Here is a 26,210-nt window from a genome sequence, read left to right as displayed (position 1 = left end):
GGGGAAGGGCATTAGGATGGCAAATGTAGTTCAGCATAATTGCAAAGTGAAGCACAGAGAGATTAAGGGCACAAACCTATGTAAATCAGGTAGCCTAAAACTCCCAACTTCTCTCAGGCAACCTAGCTACGAGCTGTAGACTTTTTTTCAGTCTATTCTTGCATAGGATTGTGTCTTGAAAATCCTAACCATGTATACACTGAGGCATCTGAATGATTAACATCTTGGCACTGGGGTGAAGAACTCCATGAACACTTCAACCCATTGTGCAGCTGTTTTGAAAAAGGCAAATTCTGTGCTGGAATTTGTTTGGAAAGGAATTGAAAATAAAACTCCAAATATTGGGATGCCTTATAGAAACCCATGGTACAACCACACCTGGAATACTGTGCAAATCACTGCATTTCAAAAGTAATATTACAGAACTGGAAAAGGTACAGGAAAGGTATGTTTGTTTATAAATAATTAAAAATTTTGTTTTGATAGAATAGACAGCTTAATGATAGCTATTCTACCCCAAAAAAGGGAAAATTTTAATCTAGATCTTGTATTTTCTTAATTGGAAATGATTGTTATAAATGACCTAACTGCAGTTGGTTAGGTATATCCCAAAACATTTTACTGGATCTTTTGGCCTATGGGATTTATTTTAAGAAGAATCTGGAGCTGTTAGATTTTTAAAAAAGGTTTTAAAACTTGCACAGCTAGTTTCTGTATTTAATTTACAGTCAAGTTAATCTTCCAAACTGTGTAATAAGATATTTCCTTTTTTTTTACTCAATTCTTCTACTTTGTTTTAAGCTTATTGGACTGTTTTCAAGCCTGAACAAGTCCTTTTTCTGGGTTCTTGTAATTTTCTTATGGAATTTTGCTCTGTGTTTACACAACTGGCTATTTACCAAGTGGGAGAGGAGGGGAACAGCACAACAAACACAGCCTTCTGTTGCTACATTGGCAGCCAAACCTTCAATCTACTAGCCTCTTAAAAAGGATAAATTGGACCAATGAATGACCCATGATTCTCATGCTGGGCTTGTCAATCTACTGAACTTCACTCCCTCTACCATAGAACCAACATCTATGCACAGTCCACAATTAAAATATCTTCCTCATTCTCATTGAACAATTCTTGTCAAATCCCAGTCTGGAAGCATATAATGAAATCCTATTCAAGTTCAGCAAAAGGAAATTCCTGGAGGAAGCAGGGAGAGGAGGGATAAAAAAAGAAGCTGTTTCCTATAATCAGCCTTTTCCATCGTGTCCTCTGGATGTGTTGGGCTACAACTTTCAATTGGTGGAGAATATTGCAGTTGTAATCCAATGTAACTGGCAGGCATCAGGTTGGAGAAGGCTGCTCTAAACTGCCTGGGACCCCTACTTAAAAAAAATAATGCACCAGCTAATGGAAGGAAAGAACAAAAATAACAGTCAAAAACAGCAGAAATGAAAAATTTAGCTCCTAAAAGGCATTTGTCTTCTTGCAGAGATTAATGGGCCTGCTGTCCCGAGGCCATGGGCAGAGATCTCCATATTGTCCCTGCACATGAATGCACTCATCTTTTCATGAACGAATAATCAGTCCAAGTCACCGTCTCTCACTAAGATTGAGATTTTCTCACAATCAGGGAGGTAGAGGCCACTGGTAAATCCTGCTAAAATCACACATGTTGGCTCTATACTCACATAAACAGTACAACACCAGCCCACACCAAAGGCAGTCTTTGGAGGCTGTTTTGTGCATGGCACTACAGCCCACACACTGTAGGCAGAGTAGGCAAATTACACCACCAACAAGGAGGCACCCTTGGGCAGCTGCCATGGCCCTGCACTCTGGCAGGGCCCACCTTTTATGCCAGCACTGATCCACATGCTCTTTTCCTCCAGAGTGAGTGAGTGCTCTATAAGTGTCACCAGATAGCAAAGTCTAGCGGTCGCTCTGATTTTCCACAGAGCCCTGAAGTATTACTCTTCTGGTAAGACACACCCCTGCTCAAAAGAAAACCCCTCACTGTTTGACTTAAAAATAATACAAAAACCAAAAACCTCTCCTTTGTCCCTCAAGCAAACTTGTACACCTGGATTAGGCCCAGCAAAGCCCTGGAAGAGGCAGAAAATATGGGAAATGCTACCTGAGCTCCTGCCGCTCCTTCATCCAGTCCTGCAGCACCTGCTGGGATTCTGGGTCCTGGAATTTCTTTTAAGGAACAAAATCAGATGGTTAGACATGTTATCTGGTCATCCCACATTAACTGAACTTTCTACAGCTAGAAAAACTGCCCTTTCCTTTAGATTGATACCCACAGTCCAGCTGGTCACTGGAAATCCATCTCTTTCTCTAGCTTAACCAACCTTCAGAGTATCTTAGTACAATACTGCTTTGAGTGTTCCTTGCCCTGCAGTTTCTGGGGACCACACATCATGAAAAGTTCCACTGATGGCACTCCTTGTACCCTTCTCCCTTACCTGCATGCGCTCCAGCAACCCAGTCAAGGCCTGCAGCCAGGTGAGTGCTTGTGAGTACTGTTCTGTGTTCACCATTTTTGTCTCTGTTTCCAGTTCTGGAACAATGGCCCCTGTCCGCCAGCCATGCCGTAGCATCAAGTCCTTGGGAAAGAAGGAAGGCAGAAGCAGAGGTTGAGAGTGATTTTACACAGGCTCCACTCTGCACCAGTCAGTCTACTGGGGAAAGAATCTAAAAGCCCTGGTTCGGTTCCGTCCCCTTCCCCTTCCCCTCATGCCCCAGAGAAAAAGACCAAGACATTTCACCGCCAGGTCACTGTAAAGGTGATCTCCAAAGTAAAGCACTTTGGATCCACGCCAGCCTGTCAGCCGGAGGAAGTCAAAGAGGTTGCCCTAAGAAGCAAAGGAAAGCAAGAGAGGTTACTAGACAAGGGCTAAATAAGGGGGATTTTTGGTTAAAAGAGTTCTGTGGAAAGAGGAACAAAATGACTTCCTATCTTTTACAGCAATGCAGGAGGAGGTGACTCCCTTCACAAACACAAGGCATTTCTTGCTGGTAAATGGGGGCAGGGGGTGGTTGGGGTATCCCAATGCCACCTTCAGAAACTGGGCTACCCCATCTGGAATATCTCTGAGGATTCACCTGTATTTGTTGTTACTCACTAGCCTCCCTCTTCTGCAATGGGGATGCTTTGCTGAGTCTGGGACAAAACCTCACCATTAACCAATGGCCAGCCCAAATGTTAAATGCTGATGACTGCAGTTATCCCCACCAGAAACTGGGATGGAAGAAACTGGTTGCAAAGATTGAGTGTGTTGACTTGGCTCTTCCAAATGAGCAACACTACCATGCAAATGTTGTCCTCTATAGTCCATTTCCTTACCTGCTTATACACTTGCCCCTTTTCCAGCTTATTTATTTTGTCCCACTGCAGGTCCCCATTGCTGTCCAGTCGCCGGAAAGGTCTGTGGACAGAAGCAAGTATTGGGTAGAGAGGCAGTCAGTCAACAAACTTTTGTGAGGGCAAAAGGACAACACGGGTTCACACTCCAACGTCATAAAACCATTCACTCTCATTTAATCATCCTGCCCCATACATACACACCCTGTGGGAAGCATGTATATAAAATGGCTGCCTGTTACAATCTACCTATGTTTTGCCTACAAATCCCTGTGTGAATAAAATGATTCTCAGGGCCAAGAAAAGTCAACAGCCAGTACTTATTTTTTCATCTGTATTACACTTAAAGTAAGTGCAGCTCAGAGAATTTAAGAAACCCTTGTATTAAAGCTTGCTGTTTAAAATGTCAACATGATGTGAGGGAGGGAGGAAGTGAAAACAATATGCGGAGGTCATGTAGAAATGTAGAAAGCACCCCGTTCGGATTAAGGAGACCACCATTGTTACAAGTCAGGGCAAGTTTCCTGTTCCCCATGATTTTCATTTATGCCACAGAACATAAAGCAGGCAGGCAGCCAAATCTAAAAATAGATGAACAGCAAAAGAAAAAAGAAAAAGAAGGAAAGCAAAGCAAAGAGCAATAAAAAGTCAGCAATTTTAGCATGTAAACCACTTCAAGATATATAGCACATGTGTTATTACTAGATGAATAAAAGAAATGACTTTTTGGGCCTCTCTGAAGTGCTGCTCCAAAGGACTACATCAAAGGTCAGAAACAGCATTTTGAGCCCACATTACTATTAAGGTTAGTATCAAAGACACTACTATCAAAGTCATTACTATCAAGTCTTTACATTTTGCATTTGTGATTTTAAGCTGCCTCCAGCTCTCAACTATACCAATAAGTGCACCTTACTGCAAACATGCCTACAATTCAGTGTACCCTACCCAACAGCATACTGTCAATAGTGTGTGCAGTATCTACATAAATGGAGAAATGATGGTACAATCCATAATAGGGTGCACACGTGGCTGTACACTAACTCCACTCCACCCACTGCTGGGGAAAAAAGGGATGTGCAAAGTGCCCACATGGACATGCTTTAACTCACCCCACACCTCTTCAGAAAATGGGATCTAAAACCAAGCACTGGGGCCACACTCACTTGACACAATCATTGAAGAAATGAGGTTTGTCTGCTTGGACTATGACCACATCAAAGAAGTCTCGCCAGTCTTTACCCACCATGTAGCGCATCCCTTTATCACTGGGGGAAGAGAGAGAGCGAGCAGTCAAGGTGATGTTACTGACAGCAAGCAACAGGAGGCCCTGTGCCACAGAAAACCTGGCTTTCCTACGTTCTGTGGGTCCTCACAACAGAGGGAAGGGAAAACTGTAAACTTCAGAAGAGATGTCACCTAGCTGTTTATCTTCCCACCCACAAGGCTGTCTACTTGATAGCTGCCTGTATGAGCAGCCAACAGGTTTAAAGAGCAGTGATGGAATGCTTTGATGCAAACTGGAAGTCACAGTGGTTTGTGGACAGTGATTACTAAGATTGCAGACAGGTAAAAAAGTAAGAAAGCCACTTCTGTGAAAGCAGCAAAAAAATTATTTAGAGTCTGCTCTTATTGCTTCATAGGACACTTCCAGGGTTGCATGTCTGTTTTCTCCTCAATCCAAGCCAGGCATGGTTATGGTTAAGGTTAGGGTTTCTATATAGGGTTTAGATGTTTTGCAAATACAGTTGCTTCTAATACCAGGCCTGTTTTGCATCCTGTTATCTGCAAACATGGTATGGAGCAAGGTATGGACTCCTGGACAAAATTGGGAGTCCAGTAATGTTTAAGCTATTTTTGAATTCCAAGAAAGGCACCCATCTGTTATAAGAACATCCCTACACATAAAGAATTGGGTAGCACCTTCAAAATTAGCAGTTACTTCAGAATAAGATTCTAAGGATTGATGTTTTGAGTTAGCTTTCATTTCCAAAGCAACTTTCCAGCCCTCAAGGCCACATCAAGTTTGAACATGTGGTGAGCAGCAGACCAAGGCTCAGAGGCCTTACATGAGCCCTCCCCAATCTGGGGTCCTGAAGATGTGTAGGACACAATTCCCAGAATCAGGCTGGCTGGAGGGATTCTGCAAGCTGTAGGCCGACACATCAAGAGGACCCCAGATTGGGGGTGGTTTCCTTGTAGATTTCAAAGAGACAGCGGTTCCAATTCAGGCAGCTCTGCTTAATAAGGCAGGAGTGACATTTGAGCAGAGCCATTTTGTTCACTGAGTTCATCAGATATGTACAGTATGGGATCAGGGCAGGGTTTCGCTCAACCTATTCTAAGCTACAGCCCTGCCATGTCAAACTCACACAAAGCTGAAAGGGCTGTTGGTGATGAGGAAGAGCTTCTTGCCGTTCTTAACCAGGCGGTGCAGCACAGCATACGTCTCATCCCCACGCAGAATGTACTCCTCTGCAAAAAGGAACACAGGCAGACCGGCACCAAGGACTTATCATGCCATCACGTCAGAACTCAGTAATTACAAAAAATAACTTGAGCAAGAAAAAGATATTAGCATAAAATGAGAGACTTTTATAGATAATAGGGCTCATTCATTAGGAATATATTTTTCGGAAATTCTGTAGCTTGTAATATTTAATGCTAATAGTTACTATTATATGTAGCATGGTGAGAATGTTTTTGAGCATCAGATTAGGCTGCTATAGCAGCTGTGATGCTAGCTGGACAAGAGCCTGGTGCAGTATCCTGCTTGTATAACTACACTGTGTTGCACTGGGGGCTGCTCTGGCAGGGAGCCTGGAAACTTCCTGGGCTTCTAACTGGGACTAGCCATTAAGACCACGAGACACCAGTGCTCTGTCAACTGCACTAGCTTCAAGCCCATTTCCAAGCCCAACCCTTAAAGCCTAAATGACTTGAGACCAGAAGTGTCTAAAGCACGGGTCCTCAAACTATGGCCTGCGGGCCGAATCCAGCTCGTCATGCCCATTTATCCGGCCCGCCACAGAGGTTCTGAATGCACTGCATGCATGTATGCACATGTGGCAAGGCGGCGGCTTGCTCACGCAGAGATCATTTTGGACTCACTCGGAGAAAAGGCGGCTTGCTCGCACGGAGATCATTTTGGACTCACTCAGACAAAACGATCTCCAGGCGTGCCTGCCTCTGCCTCGCCTCGCACGCCCCCTATCTGCACCGCTTTGACGGCCCGCAACCATCGCCAGCACCTTTCAACTGGCCTCCTGTTGAAAAAGTTTGAGGACCCCTGGTCTAAAGGAACATCATCTCCTAAAACACTTCAGTGACGCAATGATTTTTTAAAATATTTTTAAACTGCTCACAGATTGGGCCAATTAAAAATACCATCAATGCACAATGTATATTACTGCATCATTGTGTCTCGTACAGATTTTTTTAAAACAAAAATGCAAATAGCATGTAAATAAAAATCCATGGTTTGGATTTTAAAGCTAATGCTTCTATTTTATCCACAAGGGTCAGGAAAGGGGCCCCTCTCATAGAAGCTGACACACCTACAGACAGGTTTGGGTGGGATGAAACATTGTTTGAATGGTTCTGATTCTGCTGGGGTTGCATATATGCCTGTTCCATGGGAGCAAATAAAAAGCCTGGCATATGGCATTATGTGCAGAATTTGACTTCCTGAGTATTTCAGCTTTACTCTATGGAATTCACTCCCCAAAGAGGTCCGCCTGGCACCGTCGTTCCTGGTTTTTCGGCGCCAGGTAAAGACCGTTTTATTTAAACATCATTTTAATTGTTAAAACATATGATCTGGCCAGGGCAACTTCTTCTTCCTTCTCTTTCTCCTCCTATATTTTTATTTACTTAATTTATACTGATAATTTTAATCTTATATTTGTAAATCAATGTATTTTTTGTATTTTGTATTTAATGGTAATTTATTATGTGCTATTGTATTTCATTGTATTTTATCGTGTTGTAAGCTGCCCCGAGGTTTCGGCAAGGGGCGGCATAGAAATGTTATAATAATAATAATAATAATAATAATAATAATAATAATAATACTCTCTCTCATTGATGTTTTCAGAGCCAGTTTGTAGCATCACGGTTCTGAAGTGTGAAAACATGTCAGGAATGCCAGCTGAAGCTTCAAAATTAGGGAATAGGTTTTTCAGTCACTGTGGTGGGCCTTCAATATCCTGGTTTATGCACATTTGCATAAATGTACAAACTGTGTACATTCTGAAGAATTAACCATTTGAGGCAAAAAATGTTTTGTCCAGGTTAAGGAGAGTATTTCTCCCTGGGTCTGATTTGAACTTTTCCTTTCCCCTATACTGCAGTTCTCTTGTTCAGGCTATCTATATGGTTCCACTAAATTGTTGTATCACAAAAGCAGTCCTGCTGCAAAACATTTCATGGCTGAATGGGACACATCTAATGAATGTGAGTTTAGCTCCATAGTGTGGCTGGTGTGTGGAGGCTCCTGTCTTGGAAAACGGGGGAGGATCAAAAGGGTCTTCTCTGTCTGATGCAAGGCCCCAATTCTAGGGTTCCCCCATCCTCAGTACCACAACAGTTGGGTACTCACCTAGATTCTGCATAATCCACTTGTACATGAAACCTTTGATATGGACATCTCGGATGGCATCCTGTTCAAGCATTAAAAAAGAAGCTGTTTCAGAGAATCCATGTCTTAACACTGAAGACTGACAAAGCTTCCCCTAGACCACATTTCCAATGCTTCAGTCCCACCAAAGTCAAGCCATTGGTTTGAAGAGGCAGCATATTGGCCAGGGAGACTTTGCACCTCTCTTTGTTTCGCATCCTTCCAAGGCCAGCGTCTAGGCTAGGAGAGGATGAGGGAAAGAGTTCTAATCACTCCACTTAGCCCTAGTAGGGGAGAGTGCCAGTGATATCTTTATAGCCTTTCTCCTCTCAAAAGCTGTATGCCTCTGCCTTCAATTTCTTTGCTATCATCCCAAGGGCAGCGGGGGGGGGGGGGGGGGGGGGGGGGAATCCAGCTGGAGCCGAGGGCAACCCTTCCCCACAGCCCAGCTTTCCCAGTGAAAATCACACGCACTGGAGCTGCTTTGTGCCTTTTCATCTATTTAAAATATCTCATTGTCACCCCAACAATAACTGGCTCTCGTGTACACTCACAAAAAAAAGGTAAATGCATGAAGTATAAAAATTATATTATTTAAAAGAGTTACGGAAACATAGAATAAATAAATAGAAGTGCAAGAGTACAAAAAGAACTTATGCAATAGTACAAAGTTTCAAAAACTCCTAAAACTGAAACACTTAGGAAATAAAAAAATCTTCACTTGTCCTTGGGGGGAAAAGCAAAAGTATTGGTATGTTTTCCTTTGCAGGGCAAAGAGCAACTTTGGATGGGGGAGGGTGATTTAGAAGGATAAAGGGGATTTTTTTTTAAACATTCAACTTCTATAACAGCCCTAATCTGATTTAAAAATCCCCTGAGCTCTTTTTATTTGTTTAAAAAGAATGCAAGATAGCTTGTCTGGTTTGGTCCTCACCACTTCTTAATTCTCTCTCTCTCTCTCTCTCTCTCTCTCTCTCTCTCTCTCTCTCTCTCTCTCTCTCTCTCACACACACACACACACACACACACACACACACACACACACACGGAGCTCTTGCTGTATAACAAATCTCTTTAGCTCCTTTCAGAGTGTTTCACACTCAGTTTGTGGCTGGCAAGAATGGGTCAGGGGAAAACAAGCTTCAGTGTGACCCCCAGTAGGAATGTTACATCTGGAATTCCTTTCAACTCAGTTATCTTTCTCCTATTCCTAAACTGCTAAGATTTGCATATAACTTGACCCACAGTTTCCAGCTCCTCAAACATACAAGCCCTGAGGTTAAAGGGTAACCTATTTATGCTACTTAGCCTTCAGTGGGCCCCATTTTCCTTGCTCTGGTCTTCTGGGCCGGTTGGTGGAGGGAGGGATGAGGGAGAGCGCACATGTGGGAAGGGAATGGAGCAATGCGACTTGCAAGAATGCCAGCTCTGACCTCTGGCCACAGACCAGGGAGCTGGCAGGCTGCAGGGACAGGCCTTGGCGGAGCAGATGCTTCTCACATTTCTATCCAAGTAATTAGCAAGGCAGCTCAAAACAGGCAGGGGCTCGAGGCATGAGGCTGGGGCTCGAGATAAGCCTTCCTGGAGGCCCCGCCCAAGTCCTCCAGCAGCTCAGGACAGCCGGTTCTGCTGCTGTCCCTCCCTCCCTCCCACAACAAGACAATCAAGAAGACCTCAGAGTTCCACTCCCACAGACGCTCCTGAGGCCCTCTCCTCAGTTCGCCTGCACAGAACACCATGTCCCCAAAATAAGCTCCAGGCAGGACCCAGCGGCCCCACCCACGGCCGCGCGCACGCACTCAGCCAAAATTGGAAGGGCTATTTTCAATGCCAAGAACCCGCTACGAGCACTTCCCCTCCTCCCTGCAGCTCCCGACACAGAAGCCTTGCAAAACCGCCCAGGGCAGGGCAAGCCAAGTGGAGCAAACACACACCGTCACGTCTTTGTAGAGATGGATGGGGTCATAATCTATGTCATGGGTGATGAAGAAGTCATTGGCTACAGCCAAGAGGGTCATTTCAGGCAGAGAGAAGATGTCCATGAACTGCTTGATGGCTGGGCCCTGAAAGGAGGGAGAGAGGGAGATGGAGACGCAGGGCTGGGACACCAGTCTCTCCGCTTTGAGAGTTCTCAACCAGCACTGCCTGCAGACGCTCAGCCAGACACCCCGTTACTGCTGGCGTGTGATCAACAAACTCTGCAGAAGTCTTGTGGAAGGAACACAAGACGTGCACCCAGGCTGGCCTCCCAGCATCACAGTCACACATGTGCTTGCACACAGTTAACCTTCAAAATCCAGCTTTAAGAAAGTCAACATTCCTGTTATCAGAGATAAGCTGAATCCGGACCTGGGGATGGGGAGAATTTGGATGGCAGGAAGCCTACAGATTAGATATGAGTACCAGAGGGTAGCTGTGCTAGTCCACAGCAAAAACAACCAATAATTTTGTTGCAGCTTAAAGATTAACAGGTAAGATGCAGGCAGTCAGAAAGAGCAGGGGGCTCCCCATGGAATGGGGCAAGTCTGGACTGAGTCTGGACTACCTGGAAGCCTGTTCCTTTCACTGGAACATAGTATTGTTGACAACTGGAGCCATGGCTTCTGGGGTTGCAGGCAGGATTCCCTCAGCCTTAATGGGAAAAGCTGGAGGTTGAACCTGGAACCCTGAGCATGCAGAGCAGGTGCCCCTCTACTGAGCCAACCCCTCTGACGACTGAAGAAACAATTGACCCGACTTGCATGTTCAAAGCAGCCCACCATGCCTTCGTGAAGCTAAAATGGACTGCAGCCTGTGCTGGGTGGGCTCTGAGTATTTTAGGCACAGCTCTGGGTTGTTGTGCCATCTGATCTTGAGGATTATGGGTTAGGTGAGCAATTGTTGTTGGGTTTTCTGAGTGTCATTTAAATCTTGCATACCCCATAGTCCCTGGTTTTAGGGGACACAACAAGCTACACCTGGGGTTTAAGTATTCAGCATGGCTGCAATTAAATAAAACATGGTGGGCTGTTCAGCCATGCAAACTGCTAAACACAGAGTTTGGTGCTGTACTTTTTATTTGTTAATGTTTTTGTTAACATGTAGAAATAGAAGCCAGAGGACTGGAACCATGGCACGATTAGAGGGAAACTTAACCCACTCTTCCCATGCCAAAATGTACACACATACAGGAAGACCGGATTCCTCACTGCAGAACTGAGGGGTGGATTTTTCCATCAGTGCAGCAGTAGGGGAAGGAACGGTTAAGCTCCCTGCCCCTGCATTCTTGGTTCTGACATCTCCAGCATGACTGTTATTTATTTAAAAAATACGTTCAAACACAATGGCCTGGTTCACACATAATAATGCATGATTATTTTTTGTCCTACCCAGAAGACTGAACAAAGAGTTTGTTCAAACCTTCTTTCTTCTGCTGCCTTCCTGTATACCAAAAGCCTTTTCAGTGCTGTAATACTGGCACGTAAAGAGGCCTGACTGTATGGACACATAGTCTGCCAACACATTCAAAACTTCTGTACTGATGCAGCCTTGCAAACAAAGCTGCCTCTTCCTGACTCCAGGCTCCAGCCTGTCCTGCATTCTGCTCTCCTCCCTGCCCATCAGCTAAGACAACAGAACTTCCTACCAATATGTGACAGAGAAACCCTATGAATCTGGAGACCCAGCTCCAAGAGAAGATGTTGCTACATGTCTGTGCAAACTCCCAGATTACTACTTTACACTTCATGAAAGGCAGTTCATGGGAACCCTGGGTAGCACAGAGGCAGACAAATGAATGGGGCCCATCCCAGCTGGTATCTGGCAACCTGTCTCACTCAAGAACAGGCTCCAGAGTTCACAAGGGAACCTACCTTTCCATAGAAGCCACTAGCCTGGTGCAGGGGGATGTGGTGGGTGCCATCATACATCTCCAGCACCTCATCGTCGGGAACAGGTTTCAAGCCCCTGCAGATGACAAAAAGCGGGTGGCATGTTTATGTGCTTGGCCACGATAGCAGTCAAGCATCTGTTAGAAGTTACACCATAGTGGCATGCACACTGATGTGGCACCAAAGTTGGTGAGACCAAGTTGGTGCAGATATAAAGCTAGCTCCCTGCAAATCAGTTTGCAAACTGGGATCCAGAATAAAGGATGGCTGTTCCCTCCTCACTTCCTGCAGAAGAAATTCCCTTCTTGAGCAGGGCTCACAGGGAAGCTACACCAGCACTTATTAGTGGGGATGCTGACGTCATTTGCCATCTCCATCAGACTTCCCAGTTCCTCTGAGCTCAGCGGCAATCCTCTTAACAGCTGGAAGGAAAAGAGTTTTCCCAGCTACAATAGATTATTCTCTGCTGCAATATGAAATATTCTTGGGGTGGTTTGGTCTTAAATGAGAAATTAAAGAGACGTGCTCCAGGTGGAGATAAAAACTGCCAGAAACATTTGCTTAATATGGATCAAAGTAGTTGCCAGAGATTTATGATCCTCTTTAGGGGTTCACCTACAGGTGCTGTCACAATGAGCCCCTGCACTTCAGAATTTATGACTACAACACTGCTCTTTACCCTTGCCTTGTTTGACCACCAACAGTTAGGGTTACATGTGCAGTATTGTCAACTGTGATCAATGCTTCCCAAGATTCCCTCTCAACCAGAGTCTGCAAATGAGAAAAAAGGAAGGAATGATTCCCCACTGCAAATTCCCAGTTTACAAAGAATGATTTGCTGGAAGCTGGAGCTATGTCTAGATGAGACGCAAGAACACATGCTCAGAAATGGCTCCCTCCAGATTTTAAAAAATATACATATGTATCTAGGAATAGCTAAGAATCTCAGCTTCCTTCTTTTCTTTCTCATTCCCAGCTAGCAAGCTGCACTCTATTCCATGCATCTGTGGGCCACCATGAAGGACACTTACCGATACACAGTGCCCAGCTGAATGTAATGAAAGGCATCGATCTTCATGAGAAAACCCTACAGAGCAGCAGGAGAAAGGTGCCATCAACACAAGAGAGCTCTCGATCCCCTACACCAAAATTGCACAAAGGTTCATAATTGTTCATAAGGCACCTGCCCACATAAAGCTCAGTTGTTCATTTGTCTCACATTGATGGCCACAGTGAAAAATAGAATGAGCTTTTTTCTAGCCTTATAAATACCCCTTCACCCCATTGCCTGGAGATGATCCTTGCATGCTGCAGGTGACCAGAAAAGTAGATATTTAATGAAGATTTAATGAAGATCGTATATAACAAAACCATTTAGAATGTTCAGCATGTTTCACATGCACTCCCTTAGTAATCTTGTCACAATACCAGTGTGGGGGTAAGGCTGAAAGAACGGCTGCTTACCTATGGCTATCTTGTGAATTTATAGCTAAGCAAAGATATGCCACCCCTGACATACATCTCTGATCCTCTAGAACATATCGGGGAACATGTGGCCCTTTCGATATTGCTGGACTGCAGCTTTCATCATCCCTTACTGTGGGTTATGCTAAGGCTGATGGGAATTGCAGCAACAACAGCTGGCGGACCACGCCTTCCCAGCTCCAGGCTGTGCTTTCCCTCCAAGGCCACAGTTGGAACACACAAGTCATCCTTGCCTCTCTCACCTTGGCAATGTCGTAGTGCAAGCCTCGGATGGCAAAGTTGGGCCAGTATTCATACTTCAAGATACCCTTTGGATACTGATGGGGCAAAAGAAGAGAGACAATTAGCATGGGGGCGGGGTCAATCCGTTAAAACATTAAGAGCTGGGGTACCGAAGGGCAGAATTGTGTGAATGAAAAGTTCCTGGAAGGCAAATCCCAGCAAGGGTAGAGGAAAGAAAGACAAAAGGAGCAGGAGCAAAATACCAAAACACCTCAGCATATCTTAGCTTGAAGCTCTTACAGTCTCTAAGTAAGCCTTAGAAGTAGCTTTTAGAATGGGAGGGGGGGATGCACACAAGCTGGGAAATTGGTGGCTGGGGAAAAAGGAGTCAGGGGCAGGGGCAGAGGCATGACCATTTGGAGAATGCAGGGGCTGGCCTGGAACCCCTGGAGTGCCAACTTCAGCCCCAGGACCAACAGTTCTGTATCCTTGGTTTAAAGTATCGCAGTACAAGAGACCTCTTCTTGAAAAAAACCTCTTCTTGGTTATAATTATTGATAATAATCCCTTGCATTGATTATGATCCCTTGAATAATCCCTTGATTGTTACAGGGAATTTGCTTGCATAAATTACAAGCATATTTATCAGCCAAACGCAGCTCCTGAGCAGCAAACCCACAAAGGGTGAAGGGGAAATGCCCATCCTACACATTAAGAACCAAGTAAAGGTGATGGCAGAAGCCATGCTTACTGTTCTTGTATCTGCCCTGTTCACATACAAAGTGGGTCTTCCTTCTAATACCAAAAGGAACACACGGAGGAAGAGAGCTAAGCATCCCGCTCACTACCTTGCTCCAACTGCTGTTCTCCTCAGCCCAGCCCGCTTTTAGTATGTGAATCCAGCTTGGAACCCAGTACTGCCAGTGCGGTAAACCAGGAGAAGGTTCAGATTGCCTCACCCTTGAAAGCGCCTTCTGAGGTACAAATTAGACTCCCACACCTACTCTTGTCACGTCGACTTGAGCCCTAAGGCTTTCACGTCTGCCTAGTCACTACTCTTCACTTGAACATTGCAAGGCCAAATTCCAGGCTCCAACTCTGCACAGTCCTGAAACACACAGGCCTGTTTCAGTCTGCAGGAGGAAAGGAAGTCGTATCAGTTGCCGGAGGGGGTACCTTATACTGCTCCACAAGGATGTCCCGAGCAGTATTGTAGATGCGAGAGTGGAGGGCCGGAGAGTACAGAGCCAGTGTGTAGTCGTAGTCAAAGCCGTAGACGCCAATAGTGCTGAGCGAAATCTCATTGTTAGCATAGATGGTTGAAGGGTTCAGAAGATTGCAGACTCCTGGGGGGAGTAAATCTGGAGGAAGAAAGAGAGCCATGAAGAGATGTGCAATTGCAGCACAAAGTCTACACCATTAAAAGTGCTGCCTGCTACACATTCTCAGAAGAAATGCTGAAGGGTGGACACAGCTAACAGAAATGATCAAGAAGAATACATGGAATTTTCATAAAGGTTTCTCCATAAAAGCAGGAGATTATGAACTAAGAATTCAGGGGTGAGGAGGCAAATTGGTTCACTCTGTGGAAGAGATCTGCTCAGGCTAATAAGGATACTCTTTTCCATGGATGAATAAGGAGCAACTGGAATCTAGTCCTCAATGAGGTGGAAAACCTGTGTCTGAGCTGTACCTCTTCAGATGGTGGTGGCAGCGGGGCTCGTGCCACTGGCTACTCCTCCTTTTTAAAAAAACATTTGCTTGCTCACAGAAAACCAAGATGCCAGAGAGAGGGGCTGAGCCCTGCTTTCTCTCTGACTCACCAGTTTTCTGTGTGGAGGGAGTACTTTTACATGGACAAAGAAGTATTTATCTGAGCCACTATCCGCATAAAAAGTGTTACAGTCCAGAGACTTCGGTTTGCCACCACAACAAAAACTCATCCCAAAGGGCCATAGTCCAATGTTTCCCAAGCTGGAGCTCTCCAGATGTGTTGCTTTATTATTACATTTCTATACCTCCCACAGCCAAAGTTCTCAACTGCAACTCCCATAATTCCCAGCCAGCACAGCTATGCCACTTGGGAATTATGGAAGTTGCAATCCAACACATCTGATGCGCACCAGGCAGAAAAGTGGCATATTCTAACTATATATGAGAGCCAGTGTGGTGCAGTGCTTAAGAGTGCAGGGCTGAAACTCAACTCAGGCAATCTGAGTTCTCGGTCCTGCTCAGCCATGGAGCCAATTGGGTGACTTTGAGCCAGTCACAGAGTCTCAGTGCAACTCTCCTCAGGGGGTGGTTGTTCTAGGGATAAGACTGAGAGCAGGAGGAAGGGAATGGTGTAAGTTCCTTTGAGTTCTTTAAAAGAAAAAAGCCAGGATTCCTTTAAAAATGTAAGCTGTCCAGAGACAACAGTAATGGGAAGCCTACACATTTCTAAATAAATAAATAAAATAACAATAGAAAAAAGGCACCATTCCCACTTCTCCTCCCCTGTCTAATCAACCCACCCAATCCATTGCATTGGAATTACAGTGCAGGTACAGGGCAGACAGAACTACTTATTCCATTGATCTCTGACAGTAAATCTGACAAGAGAGGAAGGAAGGCCCTGCTATACCCAGGTCTTTAGCTAAGTGACCTGAGGACATTATTTGTCTGCTGCGAAAAGAATTTTCCATCAGCCAAGACCTGAGCAGCAACTATTCTAAGGAAGTGGAAAACATTGTGGAGGCAGCAGGGTGTGGAATTCCACCTCATCTCCTGCTTGTTTCTTTAGAAATTTCTGAAACTGCACTAGCACATTTGTATCTCATCCTTAGATGTTTGCATCCCATCCCATCTAAGAAGCTCAGAGTAGAATACAGGTAAAGCACAGCCTTTTCTCTTCTCACAATTACAGCTAGTGATTTATGACCACCACCACCACCCACTAGCTGCAGCTCTCTGAACAGTTCACAACAAAGAATACAATACAATACCAATATAACATCATAAAAATGCTATACAAAGGTTAAAAAGTCACAATAGCTTACCCAAATTCAGTCAGAAGACCTGTTAAGCAGTTGACATATGCCCTAATATAATATAAAACTAATTAAATGCCCTGCCAGAGGACAGCTTTAACCAGATGCCAAAAAGATATCAAAGTTGGTGTCAGGTAGACCTCAATAGGGTGTTTGTTCCATGAGTGGAGGACTGCTACTGAATAGATCTTGTTGCCACCAGCTGAGTCTCTCTCAGAAGTGGCAATCAGAGGCAGGCCCCAGATCTTGATTGTAGTGGATGGGTAGTTTGTGGATGGGAGAGGCGTTCTGTCAGGGATTGTGGTTCCAAGCTACGCTGGACTTTATGGGTTAAAACCAGCACCCTGAATGGGGCAGGAAGCATATAAACAACCAATGCAAGTGGGCCAGAATTGGTGCTATGTATTCAGATCTTCTGGTTCCTGTTCTTAATCTGGCTGCCACATTTTGTACATTCTAAAGGACAGCCCTACCTAGAGTGCATTCCAGCAATCTAGCACACAGATTACTAAAGCCTGTCTATCCCTGGCTGACTTGGGTGATGTACAAAAGACCATCTGGTAAACTTCATGGTTGTGACCCAAACTACAGACTGCGGCATATGAAGCTGATACTGATGAGTACCTTCATTCTCTTTTCATTGTAGGCTAGGAGATGCTAGGAGCCACAGTCCCAACACATTTGTTGGTTCCCCAACCTGCAGCAGGCTGGTCCACTGCAACCCAGTACATAGCATAACAAGGTAGTCTCGCCTCTAACACTGCCACCACCAGCCATGCCCATCCTGCATCTTTGGCTGATACTGCCAGTATCACAGAATATCAATACTGAGAGAAATGGATACTGCCAATGCAAATACTAAAATGACACCGCACCTTGTATTGCCATAGCAAGAAGCAGGACCAGCGACAAACACTGCCAGGTTTCCCCAGCCCCTGGGAGGAATGCTTCAGCCCTGGATCCCAAGGTCAGCAGCCATGCTTTCCTCCAGATGCGCCATACCAGTGTTCTGTTGTGTGTGTCCCGCTACACCAACCTGAGGTTCCATGTCCACAACTACTGAGCATGTCAGTTCCCATTGGGTTGTTGCTTCCCTTGGTGTATTCTTTGTAGTTTAAGTGTTCTTTTGTTCCTTCTCACTGGCCCAACTTTAGCAACACAAACACAGGCAGTCATTGCATGAGTTCACCGTTAGACAGAGTGACTGTGAGGAAGAGTCGTGAAAAGATGAAGAACGCGAAGAGCTCCTTGACTCTTACTACTTTTAGTTCTGGTCTGGGAGATTTCACCTCCCTGGTCAGCACTTAAGTCCAGCAGGCTTAAGCGGTATCCTACCGCTAATTTATTACCAACCAGCTATCAACTTTCAGCCAGCATGGCTGATGAACAGGGTTTCTGCAATCTAAAAAATCTGTAGGGGTCTGGGTCACCTATGCCTGGAGTAGTCCATTATTCCCAAAAATTCAGGGTGGCATAACAATGTAAGAAGAGCCCTGCTGAATCAGACCAAAAATATATCTAGTCCAGCATTCAAACAGTGGCTAACCAGCTGCCCACGAGAAATGCACAGGCAAGATAGGAGGGCAACTGGCGCACACAGGCATACTGCCTCTGATACTGGATCTGGTACAGCCAGGAGCCTCCCCCTTTATTTGTGCCAAATCTTAGTAGCTGAAATTTCAGAAAATGGTCACATTCTATCAAATACATGAAGTTATAACAAGGAAACATGTCTTCCATAACACACAGCACATTTTTCCTCACTTGAGAGTGATCACAACCAGTTTCAACAGGAAGGGGATTAAAGAATAATGAATTCAGGGAAAACATGAGGATGGCTCCTAGTTAGGCCTATAAGCTCCACCTCCACAAAAGCTTCTTTTTAAACATTAAGAACTAGCTGCTCAGATCTCCCACTGCCCCAGGTATAAACTAGTAATATGAATTAATATGACATCATATAGAATGGTGCCAAAGAACTGCCCTTATGAGTCTTCCAACCAATATAAAGCAGCATACAGCCATGTCCCATTGCTTCAGACAGAAAAAAGGATTTCTGTGGGAACAGGCAACTCACTGCTGAGAATTATCAGGAAAGATACCGCAAATAAGGCATGTGCCATATACATAAATCTATGATGTGGCCACATCTGGAATGCTGAGGTCTCACTATTGCAAAAATTGTATTATTTGGCTGGGAAAGACACAGAAAATGGTATATGATTAAAGAGTTACTGTTTCAGCAGTAACAGTTAAGAGTTTGGGGCCTTCTAGTTTGGGGTGGGCTAGGAGAAAAGAATGTGCAACTCCTAGGAATAATTTCCATCACCTGAACCTACTTGGGGGCTGCACCCCTACCATGGCTGTCAGAAGGAAGCAGAGTGGAAAAACAAGTCTTCCTCTCCTATGGAAACTTTGGTCAGCTGGGGAAATTGAGGGGTTGTACATTCAAGACTGATCGAGGAAGTGCTTCTTCGCAGAACTCACATTTATTTTACGGAACTTACCACCGCAAGATGTGGCAATAGCTTAGAGCCGCCTTCCCTAACCTTGCGCCTTCCTGACATGTTTGAACTACAACACCCAGAATTCCCAGTCAATGGCCCTACTGGATGGGAACTCTGGGAGCTGCAGTCCAAATGCCCATGAAGGCCACTGGGTCAGGGAAGCCTGGCTAACTCCCGCTCTAACCCACCCCCACCCCGTTAGCTCAAACCTGAAGGATGGTTCCTCTGTTATATTATTTATATATGTTATAAAGAAATCAATGTACCAAAACAATGCACCACAGAATACCAGAGCAGGGGTGGCTCCAAGTTGGCATTTCCACCAAGTATATGTTGCTTCTTTGGCTTATAGTCACATTATAATAAAGTCTTACATGGCAAGGATTAAATCTCATAAAGCCCTTCAGAATTTCTTCACTCTTCCAGACTAGTTTTTCTTTGCCTTCACAGCCTGTTACCTGTGGAAGCTCCCACAGGTAACACAATGGCCACCATACGAAACAGAGTTGCCGAACAGATGGCTCTGGGCCTGAACCTGCAAAGCAACCCTTTTATTTTACAGGTAACACATTTGAACAAGTGGTTTGACTAGATGACACACAGATGGAAACCAGCCTGTTCTATGTATGGCACCCAAGTTTTTAAGACTGCCAAGTACTATGTCCATACAGCAGCCTCCCCCAACCTGCCCCCCCAGATGTGTGGGACAACAATTTCCAGCATCCCACAGCCTACAGATGAAAGGTGTAGGCCTACACATTTGGAGGGCATTAGGTTGCAGAAGGCTGCCACTGCTTCAAATGTATCGCATTTTAATTTATCGTTATTGTGTGTTACAAAATCCAAGCAAAACCCTAAACCATTGATTGAAGAGAAAAAGAACTAACATTGCGATAAAACAAACTAAAACATTACATGATTTTAAATAAGATGCATGCAGAATTATTTTTAGCAGTACTAGCAGGTTTTGCCATATACAAATATGTAGAAATATACAACATATGAAATTAGTGTTCTGATCTTTTAAAAACATATAGCATTTGTGTAACAGACAGCCTGAACTTGTCAACTCTCTCAAGTACAAGTGGACACACTAATGCAACATTTGCCTAAAGCCAGGTGATGAGTGAGGAAATCTTGGGAGCACGGAATTCACGTTCTTGTTTTCTACCCTGCCCCTGCCCACACACTTCAACTGGTTTAGCTGGATAGAAATCATGGTGCTCATTTTTTAAAAAAATCACTCTGTAATTGGGATGAGTAAGATCTTTGACAGTAACACTGGGCAAAACACAGAGGAAACCGCTGAGTCAAACAGTCTGGCAGAGTCAGCAAACAACTGCAGCAGCTGGCTGATGCCACAGCTCAAGAGGGAAGGAACTGGCAGCAGGCAGGAAGGGAGCAAACTGTAAAGTCCTTTTATGTGCTGTGGTGTATGGTGGAAAGGAATAGCAGAAGGAGGGGAAAGAAAAGGAGGGAAGGAGACGTGGCATCTTTTGTAGCATTTGGAAGATGGGAAAATAAGAAACCAAAGCCAGACATTTGGCCACTTTATGCTTTCAAATCTTTATACAAAAAAGCACACTTTTTTTTACTCTAAATTCATTTGAAACTGTACTAACCCTACTATATGGACACCCAAGCTTAGTCAGAATTTTAACTCAATGCAGAAGTATTAAAAAGGGGGTGAAAAGCCAAAGCAAAACACATACACCCTTTTCAGACTCTTGCAATTTCGAAACATAGGGAGGTACCTTCTACCAGGTGAGATGCCCCCTAGCTCAGTACTGTCTACTCTGGCAGGCAGCAACTCCCCCCCCCCCCCCCAAGATTGGAGATGTCCAAGACTGAATTGAAGACTTCTACATGCAAAGTAAGTGCTCTGACACTTGTGCTATGACTTGGTGTCCCAGGCTGCAAGGGCAGCATGCTCTCCCCCGTACATTAATGAGGTCAATAGTCCATGTTAAGTGATCTGCATGTATGTATTGCAAGCAAGAGCGGCAGACTCAATTGTGCTATTGTCTCTTGAACCAGCTATGTGTCCTCCAGCGGATCCATGAGACAATCCCAACCCCAGGCCTTTTCCAGGAGAACCCCAGACTTCAAAGGACATGAACTGAAGGAGAGTCTTCAAAAAGCTAGAAAGAATTTTCTTTCTGTACACCAATTTGGGACACCACAGTAGCAACAATCTTCCATCAATCCATTTCATAAGATGACCCCTGGGTTCTACTATTGTGAGACAAAGAGAATGCCTAGCAGATCCATCCGCATGGAAGAAGAATCCATGGCAGGTGAACTGTCACTATCTATATCCTGAAGGACATGAGTTGGCCAGGAAGAAGGAGGGGTGAGGCAAAACTTTTCCTATTTTCCCTCCCATTGGGATCACTGGAAAATAAGTACACAATCGCTTTCTCTTCATTCTGAGGATGTGCCTGGGAATGGCTCTGGATCCAGCAGACCCAAAGCCTCAACATGTCCTCGGAATGCCTGCTTTCCGCCCTCTTCACCAGCTGCCCACCTGTGACTATGCAGAGCCCCTTTTCTGCCCATGGAGAAGGAGATCTGCTATCTCTTCTGGCCTCTGGGAAGCCCTCCCATGGATCATACAACTGCAACTCTTACCTGGGACTAAGTTCCACTGAACTCAGTGAGACCTGCTTTTGAGCAGACATGCATAGGATTGTGCAATTAATGCAATAATCTATTAGATTTAAAATGGCTGGTCATTTTAAAAGGCGCTTCCCCTCATTAACCAGATATCAGATATTTTAAAAAGAGTAAGACTGTAACCCTGGGTAAGAGTAAGACTGGGAATAAATCCCAGGAACTCAATAGACATGTATCAGATTGTGCTGTCAACTATTTGATATGAAAACATGTAGGGCCATAAGAAGAGCCACGCTGGATCAAACTGAGGGTGCAAGTGTTGTGCACACACAGTGGCCAACCAGATTTGACCTGGTCCTGAATGGTGCAACACTCCCTCTTAGGGATAAGGTCCGCAGCTTAGGAGTACTCCTCGACCCGGAGCTTTCTTTGGAAGCTCAGGTGACAGCGGTAGCGAGGAACGCCTTCCTTCAGCTTCGGCTGATTAATCAGCTGCGCCCCTACCTGGAGTACGACTGCCTGGCGACGGTGACACACACGCTGGTGACTTCCCGCCTAGACTTCTGTAACGCGCTTTACGTGGGGCTTCCCCTGAAGACAGTCCGAACACTTCAATTGGTGCAAAATAGAGCTGCCAGGTTGCTGACGGGGACGGGGCGTTATGCTCACATGACTCCAGTCCTCCATCAGCTTCACTGGCTTCCCATTGAAGCCCGGGCCCAATTCAAGGTGTTGATTATGACCTACAAAGCCCTAAACGGCTTGGGTCCTGGCTACCTGAACGAGCGCTTACGTCCGTATATGCCCGACCGCCCTTTGAGATCTGCGGGAGAGTCCCTTCTCCGGGAACCCTCCATGAAAGAAATTAGGAGAGTAAGTACCCGGAGGAGGGCTTTCTCTGCGGTGGCGCCCAACCTATGGAATTCACTCCCCAAAGAGGTCCGCCTGGCACCGTCGTTACTGGTTTTTCGGCGCCAGGTAAAGACCTTTTTATTTAAACATCATTTCAATTGTTAAAACATATGATCTGGCCTGGGCAACTTCTTCTTCCTTCTCTTTCTCCTCCTATATTTTTATTTTATACTGATAATTTTAATTTTGTATTTGTAAATCAATGTATTTTTTGTATTTTTATATTTAATAGTAATTTATTATGTACTATTGTATTTCAATGTATTTTATCATGTTGTAAGCCGCCCCGAGGTTTCGGCAAGGGGCGGCATAGAAATGTAATAATAATAATAATAATAATAATAATAATAATAATACCACCCATGGGCACTCCCAAACAGCACATGAGTGCAACAGCACCCTCCTGCCCTCGTTCCCCAGCCACTGGGGTGCATCTCCTCTGATGCTGGAGGTAGTGTAGACCCATCTGGATCTATGAATGTGTCCAGTCCCCTTTTAAGGCTGCCTAAATTGGTGACTGATGCTGCATTTCATGGAAGTGAGTCCCATAGCTTAAGTGCCACGTGAAGAAGTACTTCCTTGGATTTGTCCTGGATCTCTCAACAATCCGTTTCATGGGAAGACCCTGGTTTCTACTATTGAGAGACAATGTCTCCATTTTCTCCATACCATACATAATGTTGTCGACCTCTATCAAGTCTTTTAACTTGCCTTGTTTTTTTAAGCTAAACGATCCTAGATGTTATAATCTCACAGGGGAGTTGCTCCCACCCCTTGATCATTTTAGTTGCCCTTTTCTGCATTTTTCCAACTCTAACCGCATCCTTTCTAGCTGCAGTGACCAAATGTAAGTGCAGATGAACAACAGATTTGCAGAAGGGCAATATGATATTGGCAATTTTGTTTTTGAAAACTTAGAAACAACATGGGAAAGTACTACCTTTTCCAGGATGGTCACTGCCAGATATTCAGGGTGCAGAATCTAAGACATCCTTTTCCAGCTTGGTGCCCTCCATATGTACTGGATTGCAGCCCCCCAGGATCCCGAGCTACCATGTTTATGCTGTCTGTGGATGATACAGAGTTTCAAGCTGAAAGATGGCTTCCCCCACTCAACCCCACGAATGGCTGCAGTTTTGACTCAATTAAAAGTCATCTGTTTAATCAACTGCCATTTTAAAGAGGACACCAGTCCTTGTGGAAGCAGAGAAGCGAGAACAATTTCTGTAGCACCTTCCCGTTGAAGAGCTTCATGCTCAAATACTGAAAAAAGATATTTGTGGCATAAATACCAAGGATACAATCTTATGTATGACAGACTGTATGATATGTATGATAGAAAAAATACAACTCCCAGCATTCCCCACTTAGGATGCCCCCTAAAAGATATATTATGTCCTTAAGTTTTCACGGATTGAAGCCACAAGATCAGATGCATGAATCATTGTTTTAAGTTGTCAGACGGACATGCACAAACACACAGCTGTGGGAAAATCCCACAGTATCTTACTCCCTAAGATGCAGTAGAATTCTCTATTGTTCCCCCTCCGTTGTTGATGTTGTTCACGTCTTTTCACACTAGAGCTCTCCCAAGCCCTGCTTTAAAAACCAGACAAAGCACCATGCAGATTCCTTCTACCCCCCCACCCCACCCCACCCCAGCTTTCAGCCCTTCCATGAAAAACAAGGGGGAGGGGAGCCTCCACACCCCAACTCAGATGCCAGGGAAGGGAACTGGGAAGCCGTTATATTCTAATAATAAGCAAAGAAAGCATGGAAAGGTTCTCAAATTCATCACATTATCAGAGATGAACTTGGGAGGCAAAAATGTGCTACAGAGAACCAGATGATAGGAGGTGCTGGGGGTGTGGAGAAGGTACCGAGAAAGAGAACCCCGTTCTGTTGGATTAAGAGGCAATAGAGATGAAGAGGAGGACGGCACGAAGGGGAAATCTCGACGTGCAAGACAGCGCGTGCGTACGTACCCAGGAGTCTGCACCGGGAACATGCTCCTAGAAGCGCAGCTTGGGGTCCCCCGTGGATATTTGGGGAAAAGATCGCGCTTAGAAGAGCTAAGGACGATGGAGGGGGGCGGTTCGGACAGTATCTCTGGAGTCTCCCAGAAAATGAGTGCTCTTTTCAGGTGGAGGGGAGAAGGCTGATAACTAAAAGAGTGCGGGTGAATGTAGGAAAGTGGAGCTGTGCTGCGATGGTGGCGAGAAAAAAAAGCAGGCAAGTCTTTTGAGTCACGGGGGGGACCTCCCCAGTTTCTCGAGCAGCCTTCAGACTTGGGATCCCCCAAGATGTACTTCAGGCACCGATTCCTCTCTACCCACCCGAGAGAGGGCTGTGATAAGCGAGAGAAGAAAGCGCCTCACCGTGCACCAACCGCTTCATCTCCCCATACCGAGCCCAAAGAAAACTCTTATTGTCAGGCCCGGGAGCCGGAGCGCTGCTGGAAAAGGCTCGGGCGGCCGGGTCTTCGTCCGCGGGAGTCGCTCCTGCCGGTCGTCGGGCATGCGGCTTCCTGCTGCCATAAGGCGGCCTGGGCTGCGGGGCTTGAGCGGCGGCCGCAGCTGCAGCAGCGCCGGGTGCCTCGGCCCCGAAGTGGGTGCAGTAGGGGGCTGAGGGGGCCGCCTGGCGCAGCAGCCACCCGGCCCGCACGACGGCGGCCCCTGCCATGGCGCGAGAGGCGTCTGCCGGCAGAGGCGCGCTGCAGGAGAAGAAAATGCCAGCCAAGGGGACGGGCAGGGGGAGGTAGCTCCGCCCCGGCAGGGGGAGGGCCTGGCCGGCCGCCCCCTGCCCGCTCACACGCCTGGGCTAGCAGAAGAGGGAGCCCCCTGCGCGCTTCCTGCGTCGCTTCCTTGTCATCCGGCGCCTCTCTTAGTTTCCTGGGGGGAAAGCCTTCCTCTACCTTTCAGCGGAATTTACTATTTCTCCAAATAAGCGCATCCTTAAAAACACAGCCCTGTCACGTTAAAGAACTAGGAAGTGGGCTCCCTAAAGTTCAATGGGGACTTCTTCCCCAAAGACGGTCCACAGAATTGCAGCCTCGCAGTTTGGATTCCACGTGTGTTTACTTGTAAGTAATTCCTACTGACTCCCAAGAAAGAGCATGCAGTCTGCGCCCACAATCCGAAGTGTAAGCTTAGTGGGACCCGCTGCTATGTAAACACGCTTAAATGTGCAGTGCTATGCATGAGTGGACAAAACAGAAGTCCTACGTCTAAGTGTTCTGTCTAAACTTGTATTGAATTCCACCCTAAGAGTGAGCGGGGACATTCCTGTTCTTTAAGCTGCACACATGTGGCATTTCATATTATTCCTCCCCTGGACTTGGCTACTCTCCCCGACTGAATGCACCAACCGATTTCTCCTGTTTGGGATTTATTGCACAGTCACAAAACCTTCCTCAGTCCTCGGTTTAGACTCTTTCTTCCAGAAATGACTCTACCCTACCTGACATGACCTTTGCAGTCTAATCCTGATCATGCTTACTCAAAATGTAAGGTTGTTTTCAGTTGGGTGTAGGATTTCAGGAATTGTTTATACTTTTTAAGACACCAGTTTAAAAAAAATATTGACTGAGA

The 26,210-nt window shown here is 45.5% G+C and overlaps 1 protein-coding gene across 2 annotated transcripts in view; it reads right to left on the bottom strand.

Annotated features, from left to right (window-relative positions):
- The window catches only part of LOC123029933 (5'-nucleotidase domain-containing protein 2-like), a 28,383-nt gene extending 3,066 nt beyond the window's left edge, over nucleotides 1-25,317 (bottom strand). The window contains exons 1-13 of one of the 2 annotated variants that reach the window (XM_044443370.1): nucleotides 24,999-25,317; nucleotides 14,733-14,917; nucleotides 13,577-13,651; nucleotides 12,881-12,936; nucleotides 11,832-11,925; nucleotides 9,915-10,043; nucleotides 7,963-8,023; nucleotides 5,735-5,837; nucleotides 4,529-4,630; nucleotides 3,345-3,426; nucleotides 2,767-2,853; nucleotides 2,464-2,604; nucleotides 2,130-2,194 (exon numbers count right to left, since the gene is read on the bottom strand). In XM_044443370.1, the coding sequence (XP_044299305.1) occupies nucleotides 2,130-2,194; nucleotides 2,464-2,604; nucleotides 2,767-2,853; nucleotides 3,345-3,426; nucleotides 4,529-4,630; nucleotides 5,735-5,837; nucleotides 7,963-8,023; nucleotides 9,915-10,043; nucleotides 11,832-11,925; nucleotides 12,881-12,936; nucleotides 13,577-13,651; nucleotides 14,733-14,917; nucleotides 24,999-25,302 (1,484 nt within the window). In that variant the 5' untranslated portion in view covers nucleotides 25,303-25,317. Of the gene's footprint in view, nucleotides 1-2,129; nucleotides 2,195-2,463; nucleotides 2,605-2,766; nucleotides 2,854-3,344; nucleotides 3,427-4,528; nucleotides 4,631-5,734; nucleotides 5,838-7,962; nucleotides 8,024-9,914; nucleotides 10,044-11,831; nucleotides 11,926-12,880; nucleotides 12,937-13,576; nucleotides 13,652-14,732; nucleotides 14,918-24,605; nucleotides 24,717-24,998 lie in introns of those variants that run through there. The other variant, XM_044443371.1, reaches the window with a different exon arrangement.
- Nucleotides 25,318-26,210: the final 893 nt, after the last annotated feature.

Source organism: Varanus komodoensis, unplaced genomic scaffold (genome assembly GCF_004798865.1).
Source record: "Varanus komodoensis strain SLA01 unplaced genomic scaffold, ASM479886v1 scaffold42, whole genome shotgun sequence".
NCBI lineage: Eukaryota > Metazoa > Chordata > Lepidosauria > Squamata > Varanidae > Varanus > Varanus komodoensis.
This window is presented reverse-complemented; position numbering and strand designations above follow the sequence as displayed.